The sequence below is a fragment of the Ambystoma mexicanum genome, chromosome 12 (genome assembly GCF_040938575.1).
Source record: "Ambystoma mexicanum isolate Mex_15411 chromosome 12, UKY_AmexF1_1, whole genome shotgun sequence".
In the NCBI taxonomy this organism is placed as follows: Eukaryota; Metazoa; Chordata; class Amphibia; order Caudata; family Ambystomatidae; genus Ambystoma; species Ambystoma mexicanum.
This window is the reverse complement of record NC_090936.1, coordinates 228,023,763-228,045,920: the sequence shown is the minus strand read 5'-3', so window position 1 is coordinate 228,045,920 and position 22,158 is coordinate 228,023,763. Positions and strand designations below refer to the sequence as shown.

The window sequence follows — 22,158 nt, the reverse complement described above, 5'->3', positions numbered from 1 at the left end:
TGAACAAACATATGTTTATAAGCATTGCATGCCAGTAGCACATTTCTTGCTGCACACAGAAAAACAGCAAATTAACAATTCCAGGAACCTAAAAGTCCATGGCCGTTTGGAGGCTGTAAGGAAAACCTAGAAGTCCATGTTTTAATCACAACATACAGCCTAAAAATCCTCCAACAATTAATCTAGCACATTTGCATCAACCTGTTCCAGGCTCATACTTTTACCAAAACATTCATGCACGAAATTATCAGATCAGTGCAGTGTGAATATTACTATAAACCGTTTTGGTACATCAGTGCACTCATAAACATAACAGCTTCTTCAAACTAAAGTCCATGTGCCACAGAGACTGGCACATGGTAATTACCTCTATACCATTAATGCAATGGCTGAAAGTTCACAGCATAGTTCCCTTATGTTCACCATACCTGCAAAACCTCAAAGAATTAGGCTAAGTTTTCAATCATCATACATGCAATTACCACCATAATGACATTTCCTACAAAAGTCACCTTAATTGTTGGCCGCAACCTGACGTCTTACTAATTAAGACGGGGCGGCATGCATCACAGCGATATTGTGGCGCACCAACCAAAATAGCCAATACAACCTCACAAGGGGCTTCTGTTCACCTTCTGTACCCTAGATATCCTGCTGGCTTGCCGCGCCCATCCATAACCAATTACACAGATTCCAAATTCCACTGAGCCAGCGGCTCATAACAAGGGTAAACGACCTGAATCCTGATGGCCGCAACCTCCGCCTCGAATAATGCCACAGTGACAAATCCGACCCTGCTGAGCCTGATCCGGAACTACACGCACGGCACTTTCACCTGAGACCATTCTATTAGGGCTGCCGCATGAAGTAATTATTTCCTGGCTTCGACGTAACAACGTCGTAGGGTCCTTTTTTCTGGACTACATACAGCGCCGTCCTCCAACTGGGACGCGCGGGCGCTGCAAGGAGTCAAAACATCGCGGCCGAACATTCACTTTCCTCGCCACAAACATTCGCTCTCATCGCCATCACCCCACACCTGCAATGACGTCACCATTCACAAGTAGGTGTCGGGGGTGTTCGCATCTCTCCCCATCAACTGTCAACTGTACTGCTAATTCAGCACATATACTACTGCCAAGGCACCATGAAGCGTCTCACATCACAATGCAAAAAAAAACTAGATCAGATGCGAGACTTATTAACGGATTGGGGCATCTTCAAATCCGTAGTCATCCAGACACAGCACTCCCAACTGCTATGGGCTTCTGGTAGGGCACGGTGGGCCAGGGACTGCTTTGTGCCACAACAGGATACAGAACCAATGTAACTTCTGTCACCAACACTTGCAATTATGCAGTCCATAAAGAGACCCACTTCCACCTTTCTTTGTGCCCTGTGGAGAGCTGACTGGGCTTCTCCCCGACAACCCCGAGGTCCACTACTCTTTCTTCTGGGCCATGGAGAGACATGGCAGGGTCGCTCCCCGATGACCCCTTGGGACAGCATGGCCATAGCTTACGCACGCTGGTCCCACCGGCACTGGCCTTTCGCCCTCCAGCTCCCCTTGAGCACTGGGTGATGGGACTTACAGTTTCTGGGTGCAGTGTCGTCCTTTTCCAGCAGCTTGTCCTTCCTGCACCCCCCGCAGCAGGGTCCTCAGTCCTTCAGCTTGTGGCACGCAGGGTACCAAAGACCTCCTCGTCGCCATTGTTAGAAAACAAGTTCCATGCTCTTTATGTTTACTTCATGTAAGTTTATTCCAGCTTAATGGTTACAGTTCCACATGAAGACATTAAGGACATAAGTATAGACAAACACTGGCTCCCATCACCCAGGGCCAGCCAGCAGTAACTGTCACTGAATGGAACACTCACTAAGAAGATTCTATCATCCAGACACGAACATTCCACACGACATCACCCGCTACATCACCACAGACAGGCACAATACAACAGCATAGTCTGCAATTATACTTTCTGCATGGACTCTCCCAAAGCGATCCCGATATTTAGGTTTGTGCTGAGCTTGCAATGATATACGATCCATCCCCGGCTCAAACCAGAAGTCAGTGTATCCAGACATCCGCATGGGGCTGCCGCCCAAAACTCTGCGCCATAGCGATTGGCTGTATAAATCCATAAATCCTTCACCCAAGGACCTGGAGACACTTAGCCAGGCACCAAAATTATAGTAAAGGGAGAAGCCCTCTTAAACCCACGGTCATTTGCTTAAACTGCCGCATTTAGAGGACTTTCCCAACCTCGCATTCTTGTGAGCACCAGGCCTGGGTATTTATTTATATTCATCCACTACCTGGATCAGTTGGTTATTCAGAGCCCATTTCATTGGCTATTTCCTTTTGCCAAAAATTAGTAACTTGGCTTTAAGAGTGTAGGTCATGACTCAAAGAAATATTTAAAATCATAAAGAAATAGTGAAAACAGTAGTGTGGCCAAAGGACGCCCCCTGCATGTCATACAGACTGAACATGTGCCTCACTGTAACTAAAGTGTTCTCATCGGTAGTTGGTACGAAAATAAGTATTGGAACAATGTTCCCTACTAGCCTGGCACCGCTCCCCACAAACCCCATAGCCACGACTCCTCCCATGCACAATAAAAACAAACACATGCACCTGCTGTTTAAGGAACGTTCAGTGAAGTGCAAGTTTCAACTTCTTCCTGCACTTCTTTTAAAAGAAAACCATTCCAGAATGGTTTCTTTTTAAAATAAAAGTATAGGAACAGTAAAACTTAATTTAAAAAAGTACAGGAGCACCGCTCCCACCAACTTCGACCACTGGTTCTCATAAAGGAGGTTTATTAATTGGAGGAGTCCTGATGGAACCCCCTCCCTGCCTTCCAATTTCACCCCCCGCCCCCCTTCATCCCCCCACCCCACTCCCACCCCCCCCCCCCATTAGCCTAACCTTTGCTCATAAAAGATTACGATGTACGGAGTCAAAAGCCTTCATTAGATCCAAGAATGCCAAGTAAAAGGTTATTCTTCCTCCTCCTGGTGTACTTCTCCAGGATCGTATTTGGTACAAAACATTGTTATCTCGTGGAGAAGCCCCTAGGGAAGCCTACTTGTGTTTACAAGAGGATTGAGTTACCCAGTCCTCCAAGCGCTCTGCTACAAGTCACTGCTCCCAGCTTCCAAGCCATCGTTTCCTCCCAATTCCGACCTCACCAGAGCAGCCCACACTTGCTTCGTCATGTTCCCAACTCATATCCTCCTTCCCTCTGCCCGGTTGGGCCGCTCCCCCCTATCCAATCTGGAGTATTTGTCTCTTCCCAGGCAAAGTATGTCCAGCAGATGGTCTTTAAAAAAAGGGGATAAGCTTCACCTACTCCCTCAGCACCACAGAATACATGGCACAAAAGCACGGCCCAGGGTGGAGAGTCTGTTCCAGATAAGTTTGCTTCCCCATTTCACACAGAACGAGACCTTGATGGGATATACCACTGGACCAGTCTGCTTCACTTGCCGTCCTGAAGAAGTCCTGTTAACTATCTTTGAGTGGGACCGAGTATTTTGATCAGATGCAAACTGCACATTTCTTTTAACTGCTCTCCCCACAAAACAGTATAGTGCTCCCAGTGTGGTTCCAAAAGGCATCGAGGTCACAATAATTTCTACAAGATCGAATGAGCGAAAAACATATTGGCAGGCAGGTAGAACACTTCCTTCCCACTTTCACAATCATTTGGTGCCCGAGAGTCAGCACTTCAATGCCCTCATCCTGGTGACAAGAGATTTGAGAGCAACCCTGTAGTGGTGGCTAAAAACAAGAATTTGCTGAAGGGTTTCTCCTTAATTCACACCTCACAGATCACTTACTTCAAGTGTCAGCACCATAGGCTAGGAGCAACAATAGATGTGGACGCAGCATCAGCTCACGTGGAACTCTCGAGTCGTCCTGCTCCGCAAATTGGAGAGCGCCGGCAACAGCCTTGAAGATGTTGTTGGCATTTCAAACTAGTCACTCGCGGGAGAGCAGTGCTCCTTCAGCCAGACTGCCCTGACCTACAGGTGGGGCCGGCGAAGTCCAAAATGTTGGGACTGTTGGCAAAAGAGCAGGATATGCTGATTCATGGAATTATTTGCACCGAAAAACGGGGATTTGTGCACCATTCTGCCCGCAAATCCCTGTTTAACAAATGGGGATTTGCGGGCAGAATGGCGCACAAATCCCCGTTTTTCGGCGCAAATAATTCCATGAATCAGCCCCGGTGTGTTCAGTGGAGCAAAATCTCCTGTATCTGGAAGCAGTTCACATCAGAGGAAAAGACAAGGCAGCAGACTCACTGAACACAGCTATTGTCTCAGAGATGTTGGTATTTAAGAGAGAAGTGTTCCAGGAGATTCAAGAACCAGATAAAATTGGTTTTCTTCCCATCAGAATTATCAACTCCCTTTCTTTTGCACAAGACTCACATGTCAAGGTACGGGGGGGGGGTGAATCTAAGAGCAACCCAATGGCAGCATTTTCTCCTCTTCCTATCAGCCCAAGGCTGTTAGAATCAGGTACTCCAGGGTGGAGGCAATTCTCCAGATTCCATTATGACCCAGAAGGACTTGGTTGCCTCTCTAGTTAAGAGCTAGCTGTTGCTCCTGCATTCATGATACCGGTTTTCCTGTGTCATCTTTAAGATCTTGTGAGCATGCAGAAACCGGAAATCCCATGCTGAGCAGCCTGCAGAATGCCAAAATCCTATGCTGAGCAGCCTGTAAACTAAGAGGCAGGGCCTACAAAGACTAAGTCTTACTCAGCAGCTCACCCTAGCCGTACTGTGACAAGACGTCAGCGGCACAACAAGCACTGGTAAAACATTGAGAGAAGAGGGGAGTTCAGGCTCCAAGTCGTTCGATTTGATTTATCTTTTGCATTTGTAAAAGTACTTAAGCCATCTGGGCACTTTTGAAAAACCAGTTACACACAACACAACACAAAATAGCATCAGACAGTGGGAAATACATTTAGGGTATATGGCAATATGTGAGGAGGGTGGAGGTAGGTAGGTCAGGGTAGGAGGACAAGGTTAAAGTGTTAGGAATTAGAAATTAGGCAAACTGCCAAGTTTTTTAGGGCCTTTACAGAATGGGCAGTAGGATTCCTGTGCTCTTAGGTCGGACGGTAGGGTGCTCCATTGGCTCGCAGCCACTTTAAGGAAGCTGGATCCTCCTCCTCTAGCTCTTTTGAATTTTGGTACGGACACACGGTGTGCATGGATTGGGCTTACCAGTCTAAAGGTTGGAGTTCTTACCTTTGCGTGAGACAGGTATTTATGCATTATGTACAATGGACCTCATTACAGGTCCGGCGATAACCGTGCCATTACTACCAGCAGATTGCCACCGGACCCGTAAATATTGACCAGCACCCGACTTGCCGGTTACACCAGGGGGCAGGGAGGAGGGGGGGGCGAGGAACAACCCCAGAAGTCCAGAAAGTCAGGCGCCGGTAACACGTAATTCCCCATTCGATCGAGTCCCATGGGGAACACAGAAGTACCGGCACAGTTAATAACTGTGCCGGTGCTTCTGTGACGGTCTGCTTATTGTGGCCGCCGTGTCCGGCAGGGTCCAACCGGCATGCAGATCTGTAATATGTTTTTTCCACACCAGCAGGCTCATAATGAGCCCCATTGTCTTGAAGATAATATTGCAAATAAGGCATAGACAGCCAGTGGACATCCTTTCTTGCTGCAGGGATGTGCTCTCTAATGTTGAGAGCTCAACGTAGAGCATCGTTCTGGATTACTTGCATTTTTTGGAAGTTCTGTTTGAAGTCCCTGCAAAAAGGGTGCTGCAATAGTCCAGTCGTGCCCCGATGATGGCCCAGGCAATGGTTATGCAGCTGGTAGGTCTAAGCAATTGTCTGGCTACATTGATGAGTTTAGCTGTGTAAGCAGCAGAGGTGGTGATCGCATTCACTCGTTTGACGAGTGACAGGGAGGCATCGAGATGGACACCCAAAGTTCATGGAGGCTGAAACAAGAACCTTTATTCAATCTATTGTCAATGCACCGTTGGCGAACCTACTAGCAAGCAAAATCTCTTTTTTCGCCTTTGGGACATAAGCCGTTGGTGGCCAAACAAGCCTGGATGGTTGAGTAGATTTTGTTAATAGTGCAGGAATCATCCGAGTGTGTGCCTTACAGGGTAGGAGGATTTGTCTGTCATCGGCATATTTTGTGTAAGATATGCCGAGTCCAGGAGGTTGAACAGGGGTCTGGTGAAAATATTGTAGCGGGTGGAGAGAGCCTTGTGGGACATCACAAGGAATCGGGATGGGTGGGGAGCTGGCAATGTCGGAGAAGACTCATGGATCTTCCTTCTAAGAATGAGGCTATCCAGGTCATGGCAGAAATTAGCTGCGGCCGTGAGGTGGTGGCACAGCGTTTTGTGGTCCACCCAGTCAAAGACGGCCGAGCGGTGAAGGCGGTGGAGGGCTGGCTTGCCTTGGGCTCTGAATGAGTCTCGCTTTCAGATCCAGTTGCGTGGATTCAGTGCTGAGGCCCGGCCGGAAGCCTGATTGGCGCATATCAAGGATGTGGTTAGATTCTAGAAAGAGTTGGATTTGGTTGAAGGGTGCTCTGAGATATTAAACAGGAAAGGGACAGTATTGATGGGGCAGTATGGTGCTGAAGGGTTGAGTGTTTCTTTTTTTTTTTAGTAAGGGTAGGACCCATGATTCTTAAGCTGTCAAGGACTAGATTCAACAGGAAGGAGGCGTTTATGAATGGCACTAAAGCTTCTGAGCAGTCTTTGATGGTGTTAGCTGCGAAGAGGTCTTCTTTGCATCTAGAAGGTTTCAGGTTTCTGAGAATGTTGGATATGTATGTATTGGATATTTCTTTAAAGTGGAATGGTGTTATCTGAGGTTTGGTGGCAATTAGGGGGAAGTGTGGAGCGATTGTAGCTTTTTCAGCTCTACTTTCTGCGACTATTTTAGTCTACATGATCTACTGGACAATTATGCACCATGTCTTGTCTTTCGGGATAGTGGAAGGGGTTTGTAGTTCTCCACGAATTCTGAAGAGTTCCTGGGAATTTGAGCTAGTGTTGTTGATCTTGTGCTATAGATTGCTGTTTTGGCTGCAATGATCTTTTTTGCAATTCCTACAGAAAGATTGAATTTGGCAGCATCATCTTGAAGATCGAAATTGGCCTCTAAAAGGGCGTGGCCCTGGTGGTCAGGATGTTCGAATGTTTTCCCATAACTAAGCCTCTGGTAATTGGCAGTTCCTCACTGGGACATCCCGCTGGTTCCTAGGGCTCTGCTTTTCGACCCCATTAACAGTACTGGCCCAAATGTTCTCTCCTTGGAGAAAGGTCTTCTTGGTAGCAATTACCTCTGCAAGAAGATTGCCCTCTTATGCAGGGCCATCATCCTGGGGGTACAGCCAGAAGCATTATTCCTTTCATCATTCAGCTTTTGTTCTCAATCAAGTTTGTCCACAATTCCAAGGTTCTGGCAATATATTTTTGCAAATCCCTCCTCTACAGAGGAATATAGGACGAGCAAACTCGATGCAAGACGAGCAGCATCGTTACACATGGACCCAGATTCCCCATGTTACATAAGTTGAAGACTGGCTTTTTGGAGGCCATCATCTAGAACAAAATGTATTCAGTTGATTGACTGGTGGAACCTGTAGAGCATATGAAAACAGCCAGGGTTCCCCTAGCTTCTGCACTTCATGGATTGCCGGCATCATGGTCTGAGGTGCAACAAGTTCCTATGCAAGTCATTTTTTGGCTACAACATGGGCAGACCCCAAAGACCCACTTGTTTAATGTTCAGAAGTTAGGTATTTTTCGCACAAGTATTCTTATGGTGGCACCCAATAAGCAGTATTTTTCGCACAAGTATTCTTATGGTGGCACCCAGTAAGCAGTAGTGGGACATGGGTGATGTCATACTTATTGAGAAGGTGGGGGTTGGAGCCCTTTTTTTGTTTCTAGGTCGTTGAAACTGGTCCACATTTCCTCCCCAAGCTTTGATATGTCTACAATCTAGGCCTAAAACGAGAAGAAATCTGCATTACTTGCAGGTAATCTTTATTACTTCCCTTCCTAGCAGTCCTTACGACCAACCGCGCCCTCTCATTCATCTAGGGGAAAATGAATCCACTTAAGAAATAGAATATAAAGCCGGTCCTGCAATCCATACTCACAATAAGGAAGCGGGGCAAGCAATACAAATTCTTAAAAAAGGAGGAAGTGATTAAAATGCTTTTGTTATGGGGAGGCAAGTACCTCACAAATAAGGCCTGTGACAAGGAAGAGGAGGCGTAAAGGGAAAACGTAGTCGGTCTCAATGCCCAGGGAAAAGATGCCGGTTGAGACACCTGGATAACCCCCTTCTTTACCACACGTCAAAGCAACTTCCTGTTCCTATCCAACATTTGAACTTCAATAGACCCCGCTTCTATATTATTGGGGCCACCAGGAAGTAAGTTTGCATACTTGCCAACCCTACAGATTTAGGCAGTATGTTACTGCTTTTTAAGCAGGCCTACCACCTACAGATTTCAGTGACAGAACCTACTGCTCCAGGACAAAGCATGCCACACATTAGTTTGTCTATACATAGGCCTGGTAGGTGATGATTGGGCTCAGACAAATCCACTGACCTGACAGCTACTTGACTCTGTCCTGCACTCTTGCGGGGACAACCCTTAGGTGAACCACCAGTGAAGGCAAGTGGCAGAGTGTAAAACCATCACACAGCATCTGCCCTTCAGAATGAGGGGATATCAGTTACCATCTCATTCAGTGTTCAACTTGCAATAAATATGTACTACCTGGGCTGCTACTACAGAACAGTGTCAAATGTTGCCTACCAGCTCTGTGTGATAATTGAATCTGGTGTTAAGTTACCATTCAGAATAATACATTTTTAACATTTCAACATCTTCCCATGTTCTGCTGTTTGATGTATTTCAGAATGTTTCAATGGTGCCAACAATGTATGTTTTGTATTTTCCTGTGAGGCCATTGTCAAAAGAATTATTATTTTTGAAATCCTACATCTTTTTAGTCACAGAATGTTGGCAAGTATGAGTTTGCTAAACAGCGCACGCTCGCCGTAATTCTTGTTATGCTGCTTATTCATTAACTGCAACACGCCCTGCATAAAAATGAAAAAAAAAAAAAGGAAAAGCAGCACGTAGACAAACGGATCGTTTATGGACAAAGCACTTTATTAAGAGCGGCTGCTACTCACAACCTCGTCTCTGTAAGCAATACCTAACGAAATGTCGAGGTCGTGCAGAAAGTTAAAGAATTTACACACACCTCCCCTCCACAGCTAACAAAACGGGGGGCCAGGTGGGCGGGCACCAGCCAAACCGACTTAACATGCTATTAACATTGCTTTCCAAACCCCGCGCGGGGTGTGTAGGATTTTGCGGTGGGGCTTTGCTTTTTTCTGTTAGGGATCAAGCCCAATTACAGACTACCCCGGGGTGCCCAATTACAGACTACCCTAGGCTACCCCGTCATCAGCAGAAGATAAACGGAACCTTAAGTTAAAACAAACGTGCGCCAGCACGTGAAAACGTCGAAGTTTAATGGAAGAGAGAAGAGGAAGGGGGGGGGGTACTGGGCGGGGGCGGAACTCACCCAAAAGATGAAATTAAAGCCAAAGAGCAGGTACTTTATGCACTTGGTTCCTCCTTTGACGGGCATGGCGGCGAGTGGCTTGGGTCAGGGAGGGCGAGAAGCGATGAACCTCGGTCTGCTCCTGAGAAGAAGTGGTCGGCACACCTTGCAACAGGGCTGCGCTACGGGCCGGTGGCGACGCCCAGCTCGAGCCGCATGACTCACGTGGGTGTGTCTGTTTACTCCCAGCGCCGCTGCCGCGCCTTTCCTTCTCTCGTCTGCTAGGTTAAATGGCCACCTTCCTCCTCCTACTCGCCTTCCCCTCCCCCTCACCTGTGATGATGTTCAGTGCAGGGCAGCACAATTGAATTCCGCCAGGCTCCCTGGAAAATTGCTACACTGTGTGTCCCCAAACAGAGAAGTTGCACAGCGAGTGCTCGCATTTTCCAGTTGTAAAGATTCGAGAAGCCAGCTACAGTGATTTTTCAAAGTTTGCGCTGTCTGGACTGCCTGTAGTTGCGTAGTTTTATCGCTATGCAATTGGTTACATTGTAAATACACTTTATTCAGCAAATGAAAATTAATTCAACACACGCTTCACCTATTTTGCTGTGTGGAATTCCACATTTGATTCAGGAAATGTTAGATGTGGGTTTGAGGTTATGGCCTTTTGAAAATCTCAAACATATGTTCTAAGTAACAAATAAATAAACAGCAGAATAAAACAATATCTAATTTCAAGCACCCTTATTAGTCCCCAATTTGTAAAAGCCTGCAAAATTCGCGTGGCAGAGGGGAATTCTTTTGTCATAAATATGCAGGATCAGCCTGAACCTAAATTTAAGTACACACATTATTTTTATTTTTTATTATTTGTATATAATCTGTTAGATTTTTACAACAAAAAAAAGTGAAAGAAGGACGTTTCTGCTTAATTGGTAATTTCTCAAGGAGGACCAAGAAAGAGAAGAGAGAGACTGTTCCGATGGTTTACTTCTGTGTCATCTGCGACGTCTTCTCTAATGCAATGGTTAACAGTTTGGTAGCTGCTATAAACCACCTTGTTTGGGCTCCTGTGATGAGGCGGTTCCACCAAATGTTGTCGTCACCGACGTAAGACAGTTCGTACACAGGACCGAAGAAGGCCTTTCTTTCTTGGCCAATTGCAGGACAAACCATCAAGAGGTGTTTGATAGATTCTGTAGATTGAGCATCTCTGCAGAGTCTACAGGATCTTTCTTCAGTTACTGAGCGGATGGCTAAAATTTCTTGTGTCGGAAAAAGATTTAGACTGGCTTTCAACAGAGTTCTCATAAGAAGTTTGCTCGGGTATTTCGTACAATATTCCATCGGTTTTTTCAGTTTATTGAAGACTGGTGGCAAGTGGGCCAGTAGTTTGTTCGCTACAGCATTGTCATTTGTTTTTATCCAATCGAGCCATTCCATTTTTGTTTTTATTCTCAGAGGGTTCTGGATAAGTTCTTCTTCTGAGCATGCTATATCTTGCAATATACGTCTTTGTTTCTCAGCCCAGTTGTTAAGGAATGTGTTGCTCCCTTTAGATAATTCCTCAGAAATCATCCTATATATTTCCAGGCTTTCTGGGTTCCTGATTTTTCCGTAGAGTTGAATGGTACTCTGAGCGACCACTGCCTCCATGGAAAGCAGCCCAAGTTCACGTCTTATAGGTGCCACAGCTGTCGATTTTGGTAGGCCTAATGTTGCTCTCCAGATGAAACCTTCTAATTTGGTCCATAGGGTCGAAGGAATAGCGGGGCTGGCATCCATGGCATAAGTTAATGCTGGAATTACTTTTGACTTATAGAATTGGATTGCCAGTAGAAGACTGTATTTTCTGTCGACTGCTCGTAGTTGGGCCGTTAAGTTTTTGGCTTTTGTCCACAGGGTTGCCTGCATACTTAAACCTCTTTTCGTGCTGTCAATGTCGACTCCAAGGTATTTGAATGTGGAGACAATTTCGATTTTAGAGTGGTCAAGGCACCACTTCAAGGACTCCTTTTTTTTTCGGCCCCTGCTTCTGAAGAATCAGGACTTTCATTTTAGATTTATTGATCTCCAAGTTGTTTTCCTTGGTGTACTGGGCCAAGTTAACCAGTTGGCGTTGAAGGCCCACCTGAGTGTGATCCAGAATGATGAGATCATCGGCATATAGCAGTCTGTCAACCGTTGTATTTCCAATTTTCGGCGGAAAGGATCTAATCAGATCTTGTGAGGCTTTGAAATCGCCAAAGAAGGAGATGAAGAGAGCAGGGGCAAGAGGGCATCCCTGTTTTACTCCACGATTAGATGGTATGAGGTTGGAAAGTAGCCCTTGGTGGTTTAGTCTGACTGAAACACTGGTGTTGGTGTGTAAGGCGATGATCGGGTCAAGGATCCAGTTAGGGCAGTTCCACTTCTTCAGTTTGGTCCAGAGTTTCGATCTGTCAACTCTATCGAAGGCCTAGGATAAATCCACGAAGGCTAGGAAAATTCTCGGGGCACCTAGCAAAACTTTTTTTTCTTTCAGGATGTTTAGAATCATTATATTAGCACCAGTACTGACGTTTTTCTGAAATCCCTCGATGGCAGAGGGAGGATGATCAAGCAGTTTTGAAAAATGGTTAATCCAACACTCTTCGGAGACCGCGTTTATCATCTGAGAATTAGGATGGAGTTTGGTGTTGTTGACTATTTTCCAAAATTCTCGAGTTTTTTTGTTGGCTATGATCTTCATATTTTCGGCGTCGGCTTGGTAGAGGGCTGATTTGATGTTTCTTATCCACTGTTTGTAGAGTCTCAGTTGGCAAAGATAGGATTCCCAAAGCGTAGGAGAGCTCGAAGTCATAGCCTCTTTTTTTAATTTTCTTAAGAGACGACGCCTGATCACTAGGCTCCGATTATAAATGTGGTTGTGATTTTCGGCTTGCTTGTCTAGCCCTTTTTGAGGTTTTTTGTAGGTCAGAAGCAGTGGGATATAGCTGGACCTGAAGGTTGCGTTGTCTGCTTTGATGTCAGAGGTTAAGATTTTGTATTCGTCTGACAAAGTTTTGATATCGTTTTCGGTCATGCATAGACGAGAGAGCTGCGTGTTGGTCTCAATTGGAAATTTATAGAATTGCTGGTCCCGACGGCTGATGCTGCAGGTGAGGTTTAGGAGGTTGTGATCGCTCGCTTCCGTTCTGATTACTTCGAAAGAAGCTATATTCGAGTAGATTTTTTCAGAAATAAAGATATAGCCGAGATTTGCTGTAGATTGATCGTGCTTCCATGTGGGAATTGTAATTTGATTAGTAGATTTTGCAGCATTTCGAAGGTTTTTGGAGTTCATTAGCGTGATCCACATTTTTCCTCTTTCTGCCGTCGGTGTTAACTCTGACAGGTTCAAGCAATTGGCATTGAGATCTCCACAGATAAGGATGTTCGAGGTTTCATGTTTAATCATTATTTCATCGATGATGTTGGCTGCTTCATTGCAGAATTTACCGGGTGACGTTTTTTGTGGGTTCCAGTAGGTGTTGATTATCGCCCAGACTTCAGAACAATTTTCATCGCTCGTTGTTATGAGTACTGCCAGAAAAGCATAGGTAGCTGCTATTGTCTTGTTGATAGTTATGTTCGATCCCGTCCGGATAGCGGTCAGTAGGCCAGAGGATGGTCTGCCAAACGGACCTTTTAGGGCAGGCGAGATCTCAATGGTGTAGCCATCTAAAGCGGGTTTGTTCAGTAACCAAGTTTCTTGAAGGCAAAGAATATCGTGGACCCCCAGATTGTAACTACCAATTTTGGTAAGGTGCGTGTGGCCTCTGGTGTTCCATGAAGCTACGGATATGGTAGAATTTTGAAGCGCTTCATAGTTTGCTTGGGGCCGCCACGGTAGAGAGTTGGCTCCCCTCGTTTGCTGCTATCTTTTAAGGCCAGGTGTAAAGGCATCTCGCAACCATGTGCCTTTTGTTGGCTTGTTGTCTGGACAGGGAGTAGACTGGTCTCTAATTTGTTTTGCACGTACAAGGTGATCTGGTGATACGGGTCTTCGTTCTTTGTGGTACTCTTTGTACTTTTTTGGTTCACTTTTTTCTTCAATTCTCTCTTTGGCGTGGTGTTGATTTTTCGAGTAGTCCGATCTATTCGGATATTTCCCCGAATATCTGCGTTCGTTGTGGCCAAATTGAGATTTGTATCTATAGTTTTTAGCCGGTGTTTTTTTGGAAATTTCCGCTTGGCTCTTGTTGGTATTTGCTATGTGGATCTTCGCCAAAATGAAGCCCGCATGATCCAATATTGCATAGACTTCTTGGGGAATCTCCCGGAGCGCCAGGCTCTTGATGTGTAAGAATGCCTTTGCTTGCTTGTTTCTGTGGTAGGGCTCTATGAGCGTGAAGTCATCAGACTTTAAGGTGTTAAGTATGTCGACATGTTTGAGGATCTTGAGGCCAGTTCTTCTATTCAGGATCATGTAGTGATCTTCAAATGGTTTTTGTTCGATTTTGAACAGGCGGACAGACTTGCTTTTAGGTTTTGAAGACGGTCCGCTTTGGTGTTCGATGGAAGACTTTCTGTCTTTAGTAGGTGAATGTCTGGTCGAGGAGTTAGATTGGGTAGATTTAATTTTTGGTATAGTTGTTCAATGCTCATGTGTTTCGCCTGGCTTGTATTAGATGGCCTCGTGCCCGGGTTAGAGAGTGGAGATTCGCTAGTGGTTTTTTTTGTTAGTGGCGATTCAATGAAAAATTTGGTTTCCAGGACTATCTTCCGTTTCTGTGTCGAGCTTGCACATTTCTGCTGAGTCCTCATGCTGTGATAGGTCGATCAAGGAACTTTGACAGATGAATTTGTCAGCCGATCTTGGTGAAGGTATAGGGTGAGTCGTAGTATTGATACTGTTTTCGAGTTTGTTCAGTTCATGCAAGGTCTCTCTTCTAGTTTTTTTGTGGTTTCCATTTGAACTCGTTGTTGAATCTGGCGTCGGTTCTTTGCTCCTTGCACTCGAGTTGTGTTGAGGGCTTCTGAATAGCTTCAATAAAGGTTGTTTAGCTGTTGAAGCGGTTGCTTTTGTTGAAGTGACACTTTTTAGTGCCGGTTTCGTGGTGACCGTTGGTTGTGGTGAATTTTTGTTTTTTTTATATCAAAAAGGGGAGCCGTTTTAATGGTTTGTGGTTGGCATGAGGTCTGGGTTTCTTTGTTGTCTGAAGTGTTTTTTTTCTGACTTGTGTTTTGGAGGAGTCGTAGTTTGTCCTCCAGGACTGACAGCTTCAGGTCCCAGGTTTCTCTATGCTTCTTGTTGGTTTGGTCCAGAGCGGTGATAAAACCTTCCACAAATATCAATTTGGTGTGCATCATTGTTGTAACAAATCATTGATACTTTCATAAAGCTTCCCAAATGGGGCTAGAGCTATTGTTATAGCCGACATGATGGTGGCCAAGTCGATTTGTTTAGATGGTGAGTCTTTTGGGGTTGTGGAAGCTATTTCGCTAAGTCTCCTATTTCTTGGGGGAGATCGTGTTCGAGGTGTGAATGGCGATGTTGGTGGAGGTAGAGAAATAATTTCCTCTGTCTGAGTAGGTTGATCTAGGTTTTTAGGTTTCAGAATTTGCTTGACTTGAAGCGGTTGGTTCTTCGGTTGAGTCTCCAGTAGTAATTCGGAATTTAGGACTGGGAGAGGCGACGGCGGTGTAATTCCATCAAAAGGATTTTCTTTGCAAATGTTTTTTGTGGTTGGTGGCAACAGGGTGCCAGTTGGGTCTTCCCCCTGGGGAGGCAACGAAGTTTTGATGGTGTCTGCTGGTTCAGGTTTTCCCAAGCTGTTTAAGCCTAGTGTAAGTGGAAGTGTAGGCTGTGAGGTTGCAGCCGGTGTATTTGGTATGACTTCTTTTGGGTTAGCTTCTGTAACTTTATTGCCTTCATTGCTTGCCTTACCCTTTTCTCCGCGTTGCTTGGGTCTGAATCGCTTTTGTCGGTACTCGAGGGGTCTATTAGTTTTTTTGCTTGTGTATTTGTTTTTCTAGCTTTGGTGGCTGGTGGGAGGTCGTGGATTGCCTCCAAAATTTCCGCATCCGAAAGTTCGTTAGCCTCATCTAACTTTCTTTTACACTGTTTTTTAAAGAAGTCCTTCAGAGTCGAAGATAGCAGCGGGCGAGGGAGGATTTTCTTCCCTATGTCCTTTTTCCTGTATTTTCTTTTTGAGTTTTGTATTTTTTTGGATTGCGCATCTTGTTTGTTATTCGACGCCAGGGTTTGAGGGTCAGTGACTTCGGGAGCGGATACCTCTGGCAGTGCTACAATGACTTTGTGAGATGCTTTAATAGTGCTGGCTTCGGTGATTTTTAATGAGGAGGGGTCTTTTGAACTTAGACGGTTCCCCTCGCTTTGCTCCCTTGGTAGGTTTGCTGGAGCAGTTTGATCTGTTGCTGCGTGGATTTGGACCAGAGTTAGAACTGTAGTTGTTGATGGTTTCACTAGCTGACAAGGGAACCCCTGCAGGGGCGCCACAGCGCCGGCTGTTTGGGTTGTTTGAATTGCAGGCGGGAGTTGGTTTTCCAGCGGTGCTCTCGGGGCCATGCTAGGGAGAAGATGGCCACTGTTGAGAGGCCGAGTCTGGGCCGGCAAAACTTGATCCTGTTCCCCTTCATTTGTGCTTTTGTTTTCTTCAGCGACTGGATAGTCTCCCTCGACCTCTGGCGCAGCCCAGGCTGCAAGCACAGGGGCGGACGCTGACCGTCCTCCAACAGTCAAATCGTCCACACCTCTCACCACCGTGAGGGCCTGGCGGGAAGGCTGAGCAGGCTGAGCGCTGATGTTAGAAGGAGAGGAGGGAGGAGATTCCAGTCCAATTGGTGATTGCAGCGATGCAGGAACTGCGTCGTTGCAAAGTTCCCGAGAGTCCGGTGGGTCCCGAGAGTCTTCGGTGTTTGTGGTTTGTTGAACAGGTAGGACGGGGAATTCTGAGGGGGGGTCGCAGCTGTTAGGGGGAACGTACGAGAAACTTGGTGGGACCGCAGGGGTGAAAAATGTCAATTCCCTGTGGTCATGTTGGGAGAGTTGAGTGCTTGTGTTTGTTGCATTTGTTATTTTTGTGGCTTTCATAACTTGACCCGCTTGACTCGCTTCAACAGCGTTAAGCAAGGGCTTCTTGGGTGTCGAGCAGGAGACAAAGGGTGAACGCTGGCTTCCGTCAAAAGGGTTTTCAAAGTCGAATCGGACTGCTGGATTTTTTTCTTGTGGAAAAGAAGCCGAAGAAGTATTTCGCTGAGGCTTCGTTTTTTTGTCGGGGGTTTCAGTGTCACTGGGTCCGTAGATTTAAAGTTACTCCTTAACAAGTGCTGCTCTGCTACATGCTCGGCCAGCGGGTTAGGAGTACTGGTTAGAGTTTCATGCAAAGTTTCACAAGGCTCGCAAGGCTCCATTCAGAGGGCTTTGGACTGCAGAATGCCGCGGACTGCCGGAGACTGTCTCAACCTCGTCTCAAGCTCTGCTCACCGCTCCGCGGTGTATGCTGTAGTTAAGTGGGTCCTCCCACGATAGACAAGGTAGAGAGACTGCTGCTACTGCCGGAGACTGTCTCAACCTCGTCTCAAGCTCCGCTCACCACTTCGCGGTTTATGCTGTAGTTAAGTGGGTCCTCCCACGATAGACAAGGTAGAGAGACTGCTGCTACCTGTGTCTTCAATGAGTACGCTCAGTCGCTTTGCTGTCACATTATCGAAAAAGAGCTTAGAAGACGTACAAACTGTTTGCTTTAAAAAAAAAATCAGTTTGTTCCTCACATCCTGGTTTCTCTACTAAACAATGACTGTGCACAGGGGACCTTGTCATACATATTCTTTTGTCAATGTTTATTTAAATCACGATAGTGAATCCCAGTTGAAATTATTTAGGCCCACATCAGCTCGTGTTCTGTTACTTGTGTTCTTCCTTTGATGAGAAAATAAAGCTGTATTAGAATTTTCTTCTTTTACGTAGCATGTTTATGGTATCCAGTTAAATTTTCAAAAACACATTTTCGAAATGCCATTTTTTAGAAACAAAAATGCCGGAAAAAAATTCTGAATGTTTTTTTATTTTATGTTTTATTTTTGTTTCGTTAGTAAAAAAAAGTTTTTATTAAAAAACAGGGGGTTGAAAGGGAACCCCCATTTAAAACATAAAATAAAAAAAAACATTCAAACATTTTTTTTTCGGCATTTTGGTGTCGAAAAAATGGCATTTCGAAAATGTGACGTTCAAAAATGTCACTATAAACCCATGTTTATATATTTTTTGGTAATTAACTGCTGTCAGGTTGGTTTATCATCTGATTGGCCTACATTTCATATCATCTCTACTATGCAAGATATTATTCTATTGCACCAAAGGCAAACATTCACAAATATTGGCTCCTTGCTTTCCAAGAGTGCACAATTATACAGTCAAGTCCAGAAGTTGCAGACTTGGCTAAAAACCCAGATTAACCTTTTAACCACAGTGTTTTGTGAGTCTGGGCCACAAATGTAAGCTTAATGCCTAACTCGACACAATTCGCACTCCCTAAATATTTTGAAATTTACAGGACCTTATAGTTATTTAGTTCTTGTGGTCACTCTTCAGAATTGCTCTCTAATGGTTTTACTGGCTATACCTTGTAATCATGGCATTCTACTAATCTCAGTCTGTTTTTGGATACATACACATTCATGGTAATTTCTAATCCATATCCTCCATCTCTAGTATGGTATGTATACCTTCCTTTTTGCTTTCATTCTTGTATCTGTGTTTGAGCGTATATTCTGTTAGGCTACTAAAAGGAGTTCTGTGTCTTTAGTAGGAAATGTTTACCATTCATATAGCTTTTTTCATACTGTGTCCTGGATCCATTTCAGAGCTCATATGCATTCTCCTCCTGGCTGCTGTTAAAATATTAAGTTAAATGTCCCTAAAGGGAATCTCTAAAGGGAATCTCACTATCCCTCAAATGGATGTTCAATGCTGGTGTAACGCCTATATAGGTTAGGGGATAGAAAAGAGACTCACCCTACCCTCTCTGGATACTTTTTCTATCATCTAAAATTAGGTGCACACTTTTGGAAGTCAATTCTCTACTTTTTATTTACATTGCTTCCATCCCGTGTGACTTATCACTCCCAATATACAGTTTTTCAAAAACGTAAAAACGCAATTCAATTTGTGTATTGCTAAATTTGTGTATATCACTTTTTCACTTTTCCTAAAATGACAAACAATAAGTTCAGGGTGATGACCTGAGCCTTGAGGCAAGCTTGGTTAATTGGTATAATTTTCGGAAAAGTGAAAAAGTGATATACACAAATTTAGAAATACTAAATTTGTGATATTGAGAGAGGGTAGGGCGAGTCTCTTTTCTATACCCTAACCTAGATAGGCGTTAGACCAGTGCTTACAAGGGTCAGAACATCCATTTGAGGGATAGTGAGATTCCTTTTAGGAACATTTAGTCACATGTAGGTGACTGCAGATTTAGAAGTGGTAACTTAATAACTAGATTCTATCTGTGTTGTGTAAAACTGTAGATAGGTTCAGACCGAATGTGCTAGCCCTGTGACTATAGTTGTAATTTATTGCTGTTAAAATATACCAGTGACAAGTTGGATTCTGTGCCTGCAGGAATACTGACATGATTAGAGGCTGAAAGGCCCAATCAGCCCTCAAACTCCTGCAAACCAAGAGCCAACACAATCATAAAGGTAAACGGACACAGTTGAAAGATATTCCTCCTTCGCCTTTTGTGGTAACGTTAGGCGAGGGAAGACTGTGCAATTAAGAGGGGTGTGAATGTGATTCAGTAGCGACCCAAACAGCAAAGCATAACAGTCAAAAATGAAGGGAATGTCAAATCAACTTTCTATAAAAATAGATATACTCAAATGAAACAATCTGCATAATAACGAAATAGAAAAACACTAGCCAAAACCCACCCCTGAGGAAAGGACAGAGAATGATTTTGAGGTGTAAGACAAGTAAAAACCCCAATGCTCTTTAAAAGTATATGTTCAGTAGATGAAAAAGGTGCAAAAGTGACCTAACCAATCTCTAGGGCCAGAATGGGCCAATTATCGTTCGATAGTACCCCTTGTTTCAGGTCTTTTGGCAAGTCAACAGCATCAAACCCATCTTTGAACAGTGATTTGAGTGGATGAAGCTCAGTTTGAGTACTTGGGATCATATGTGGTCAAGTGGGCGTTGAGTAGGTTCGGAGGCAGTAGCTCTCTGCTGTACAAAGGCAGGTTTGGGTGAAGCAGGTCAGCCACTCGCCGAATCTGTTTGAGGTCGAGTCAGGTTGTAACCGTCAGGAAGGGTTGATGAATGACACTCCATCGGTTCGAGTCAGCGAGTACTGATTTACAAAACAGTGATCCAGTTGCTCTGATGTGCATTTCGGCAAAGCAGCAATGGTCCCTGTGGATGGTTAGGGGACAGAACTCACCTCTGCCCTATACGTTCAGTCTTCACCTCACTGGCAGAGGATTTTGGCCGGATCAACTCTCCCAACAGAGGTCCAATTAAATCCTCTTGGAAGGTTTAAGTCCAAAATATGATTCAAAAGTGTGGTGTCAGACACCTTCTTTTAAAGGTAAAAGCTGACAGGCGATTGGACTAGAGCAAGAATGATTTAGAGGTCCAATCCCTCTTCTGGAAAGAAGTGAACTTTGACCTTCTGGCATCACACCCAGAGTACTTTGTGCTGGAGGAAGTGGAGTGGACAGGAAGGAGAGACAGGGAATCAAGATGGTAGAACCTCTCTCAACTGTACAGACATCTCCCTGTCTAGACCAATGCTGCCTCTTCCCTTCTCAATAGGATCAAATTCCTTTAGACATGCAGCACCCTAGTGTGAGTCTATGCCTTTTGTGAATGGGTTACAAAGTAATAGAGAGGTAATCCCCCAGGCTACATTTCTGCCAACGGAGCAAGGCCCAGCATGTCTGGGGAAAATGCACATAACCCTTCCACAGTTGAACTGGGCCAACAGGGCTGACACAGGTGTGATATCAAACTGGATGTGGCTGCAATGAATATGAGCAGTGCCATGCAACTTTCCATAACTCAGGCTTGGCTTATATTTAGAGCTTACCCTGCCACCTTCATGAGCTACTTTTTAATCCTCACAGTTTTGGTACAAGGGTGCATATCTTAAATGTGGCCCCTACCCTGTAGAGACTTGGCTGTCAAATGGGCATCTGTGACCGCTGAACCTGCTCTGCGTCACATTATGCTTTTGGTGTGGAGTTTAGGAAAGGGAATCTGATTAGCAGATTTCCCTTTCAGAGATGGAATTACCCCCATCATGTTATTAAATTAATACAACTCAAAAAAGCCATGGCTTCTAAACTGTTGCCAAATGTCAGTCTGTCACAATGTTCTCTACCTATGTTTCACCACAAGAAAACCCTCCTCTTGAACTGTCAATGTTTCCCAGTGAATGTAACTCGTTTGTTATTCTGTTTCAAGGAAGGATCAAGAGCTAAGAAAAACTGGCGGTAGTACCCATGTTATTTGTGATTGCTGCCCAGGCAGCATATTAAGCTATGGGATATGATTGCAATAAATGGGTGGTGGGACTGCTGAAGCTGCCAGCATTTTATTTCGGCAAGAGCCATGGTTGGACATGAGCACTCGACAGAGCACAGCTGCACCCATGATACTAGATGTTGTAGCATCCATAGCCATGCTTGGCAAACTGGTACTGTGTGGAAGCTGATTGGTTAGCACACACTCTGGGGCCCATAAGAATGTGCCAATGCAACGTCAGGCTCAGTCCAGGGCTCAGGTGTGCCCACTTTGCCAGCAAAGTGTTGTCACTTGAAGGAGCAGTTAATGCACAAGCAGTAACAGGGAAACATGGGCACAAAAATCATCTGATAGCATATTACAGTACAGCACTAGTTAAAACAGCAGATCTTGTAGCCACATGGCTATTGTCCTGCCTACCATCCTTAACTTCAGCAGTGCTTGCAGATTTAGGGCCTGATTTACAAAAGCAGATTACAATGGTGCAATCCCATTGAAAAACCTTTTGTAAATCAGGCCCTCCATCTCTTAAAATATAGTGTTGGGTTTGTCACTTATTGTAGCTGTACCTCACTCTGTTACAAAATGGTCACTTCAAGACTTGCAAATGGTGAATTCATGCTGTTGAATATGTCCAATGTCGCCCTCATTTGTTGTCCAGTGCTTAATCCAGCCTGATTATTGCCATCCACAGCAGATGGGGAGCAACATGACTATGTCCTAGCAACAGCAGTGCTTACAAGAGTGTGAAAAACGGAATAAGCCGCTTTGGCTTCTGTAATCACAGTCGTATGGTTGGTGGAGAGAGATTTGAGGTTGGTGAAATCAATCTCCAGGGTTATGGATTTTGTGTCACCATTTCTCTAGGGCTCTGATTCAGCATTTTTTGGAGGCAAGCTCAGGGGTGTACAAAGGGTCGAAGGGTTTGGTCTTAGTGTGGCCGGTTTGTAGGTGGCCATCAGTGTCATAGCTAAGTTGTTGAATAATTCTAAAAAGTCTGAAAAGTTTGCTTCTAGCTCATT

General features: G+C 44.8%; 1 protein-coding gene across 1 annotated transcript in view; it reads right to left on the bottom strand.

Moving 5' to 3' along the window:
• LOC138513465 (CD9 antigen-like) overlaps positions 1-9,945 on the bottom strand; it is a 314,801-nt gene extending 304,856 nt beyond the window's left edge. The window contains exon 1 of the mRNA XM_069628336.1: positions 9,640-9,945. Within this exon, the coding sequence (XP_069484437.1) occupies positions 9,640-9,705 (66 nt within the window). The 5' untranslated portion in view covers positions 9,706-9,945. The remainder of the gene's footprint in view (positions 1-9,639) is intronic.
• Between the last annotated feature and the right edge of the window lie 12,213 nt (positions 9,946-22,158).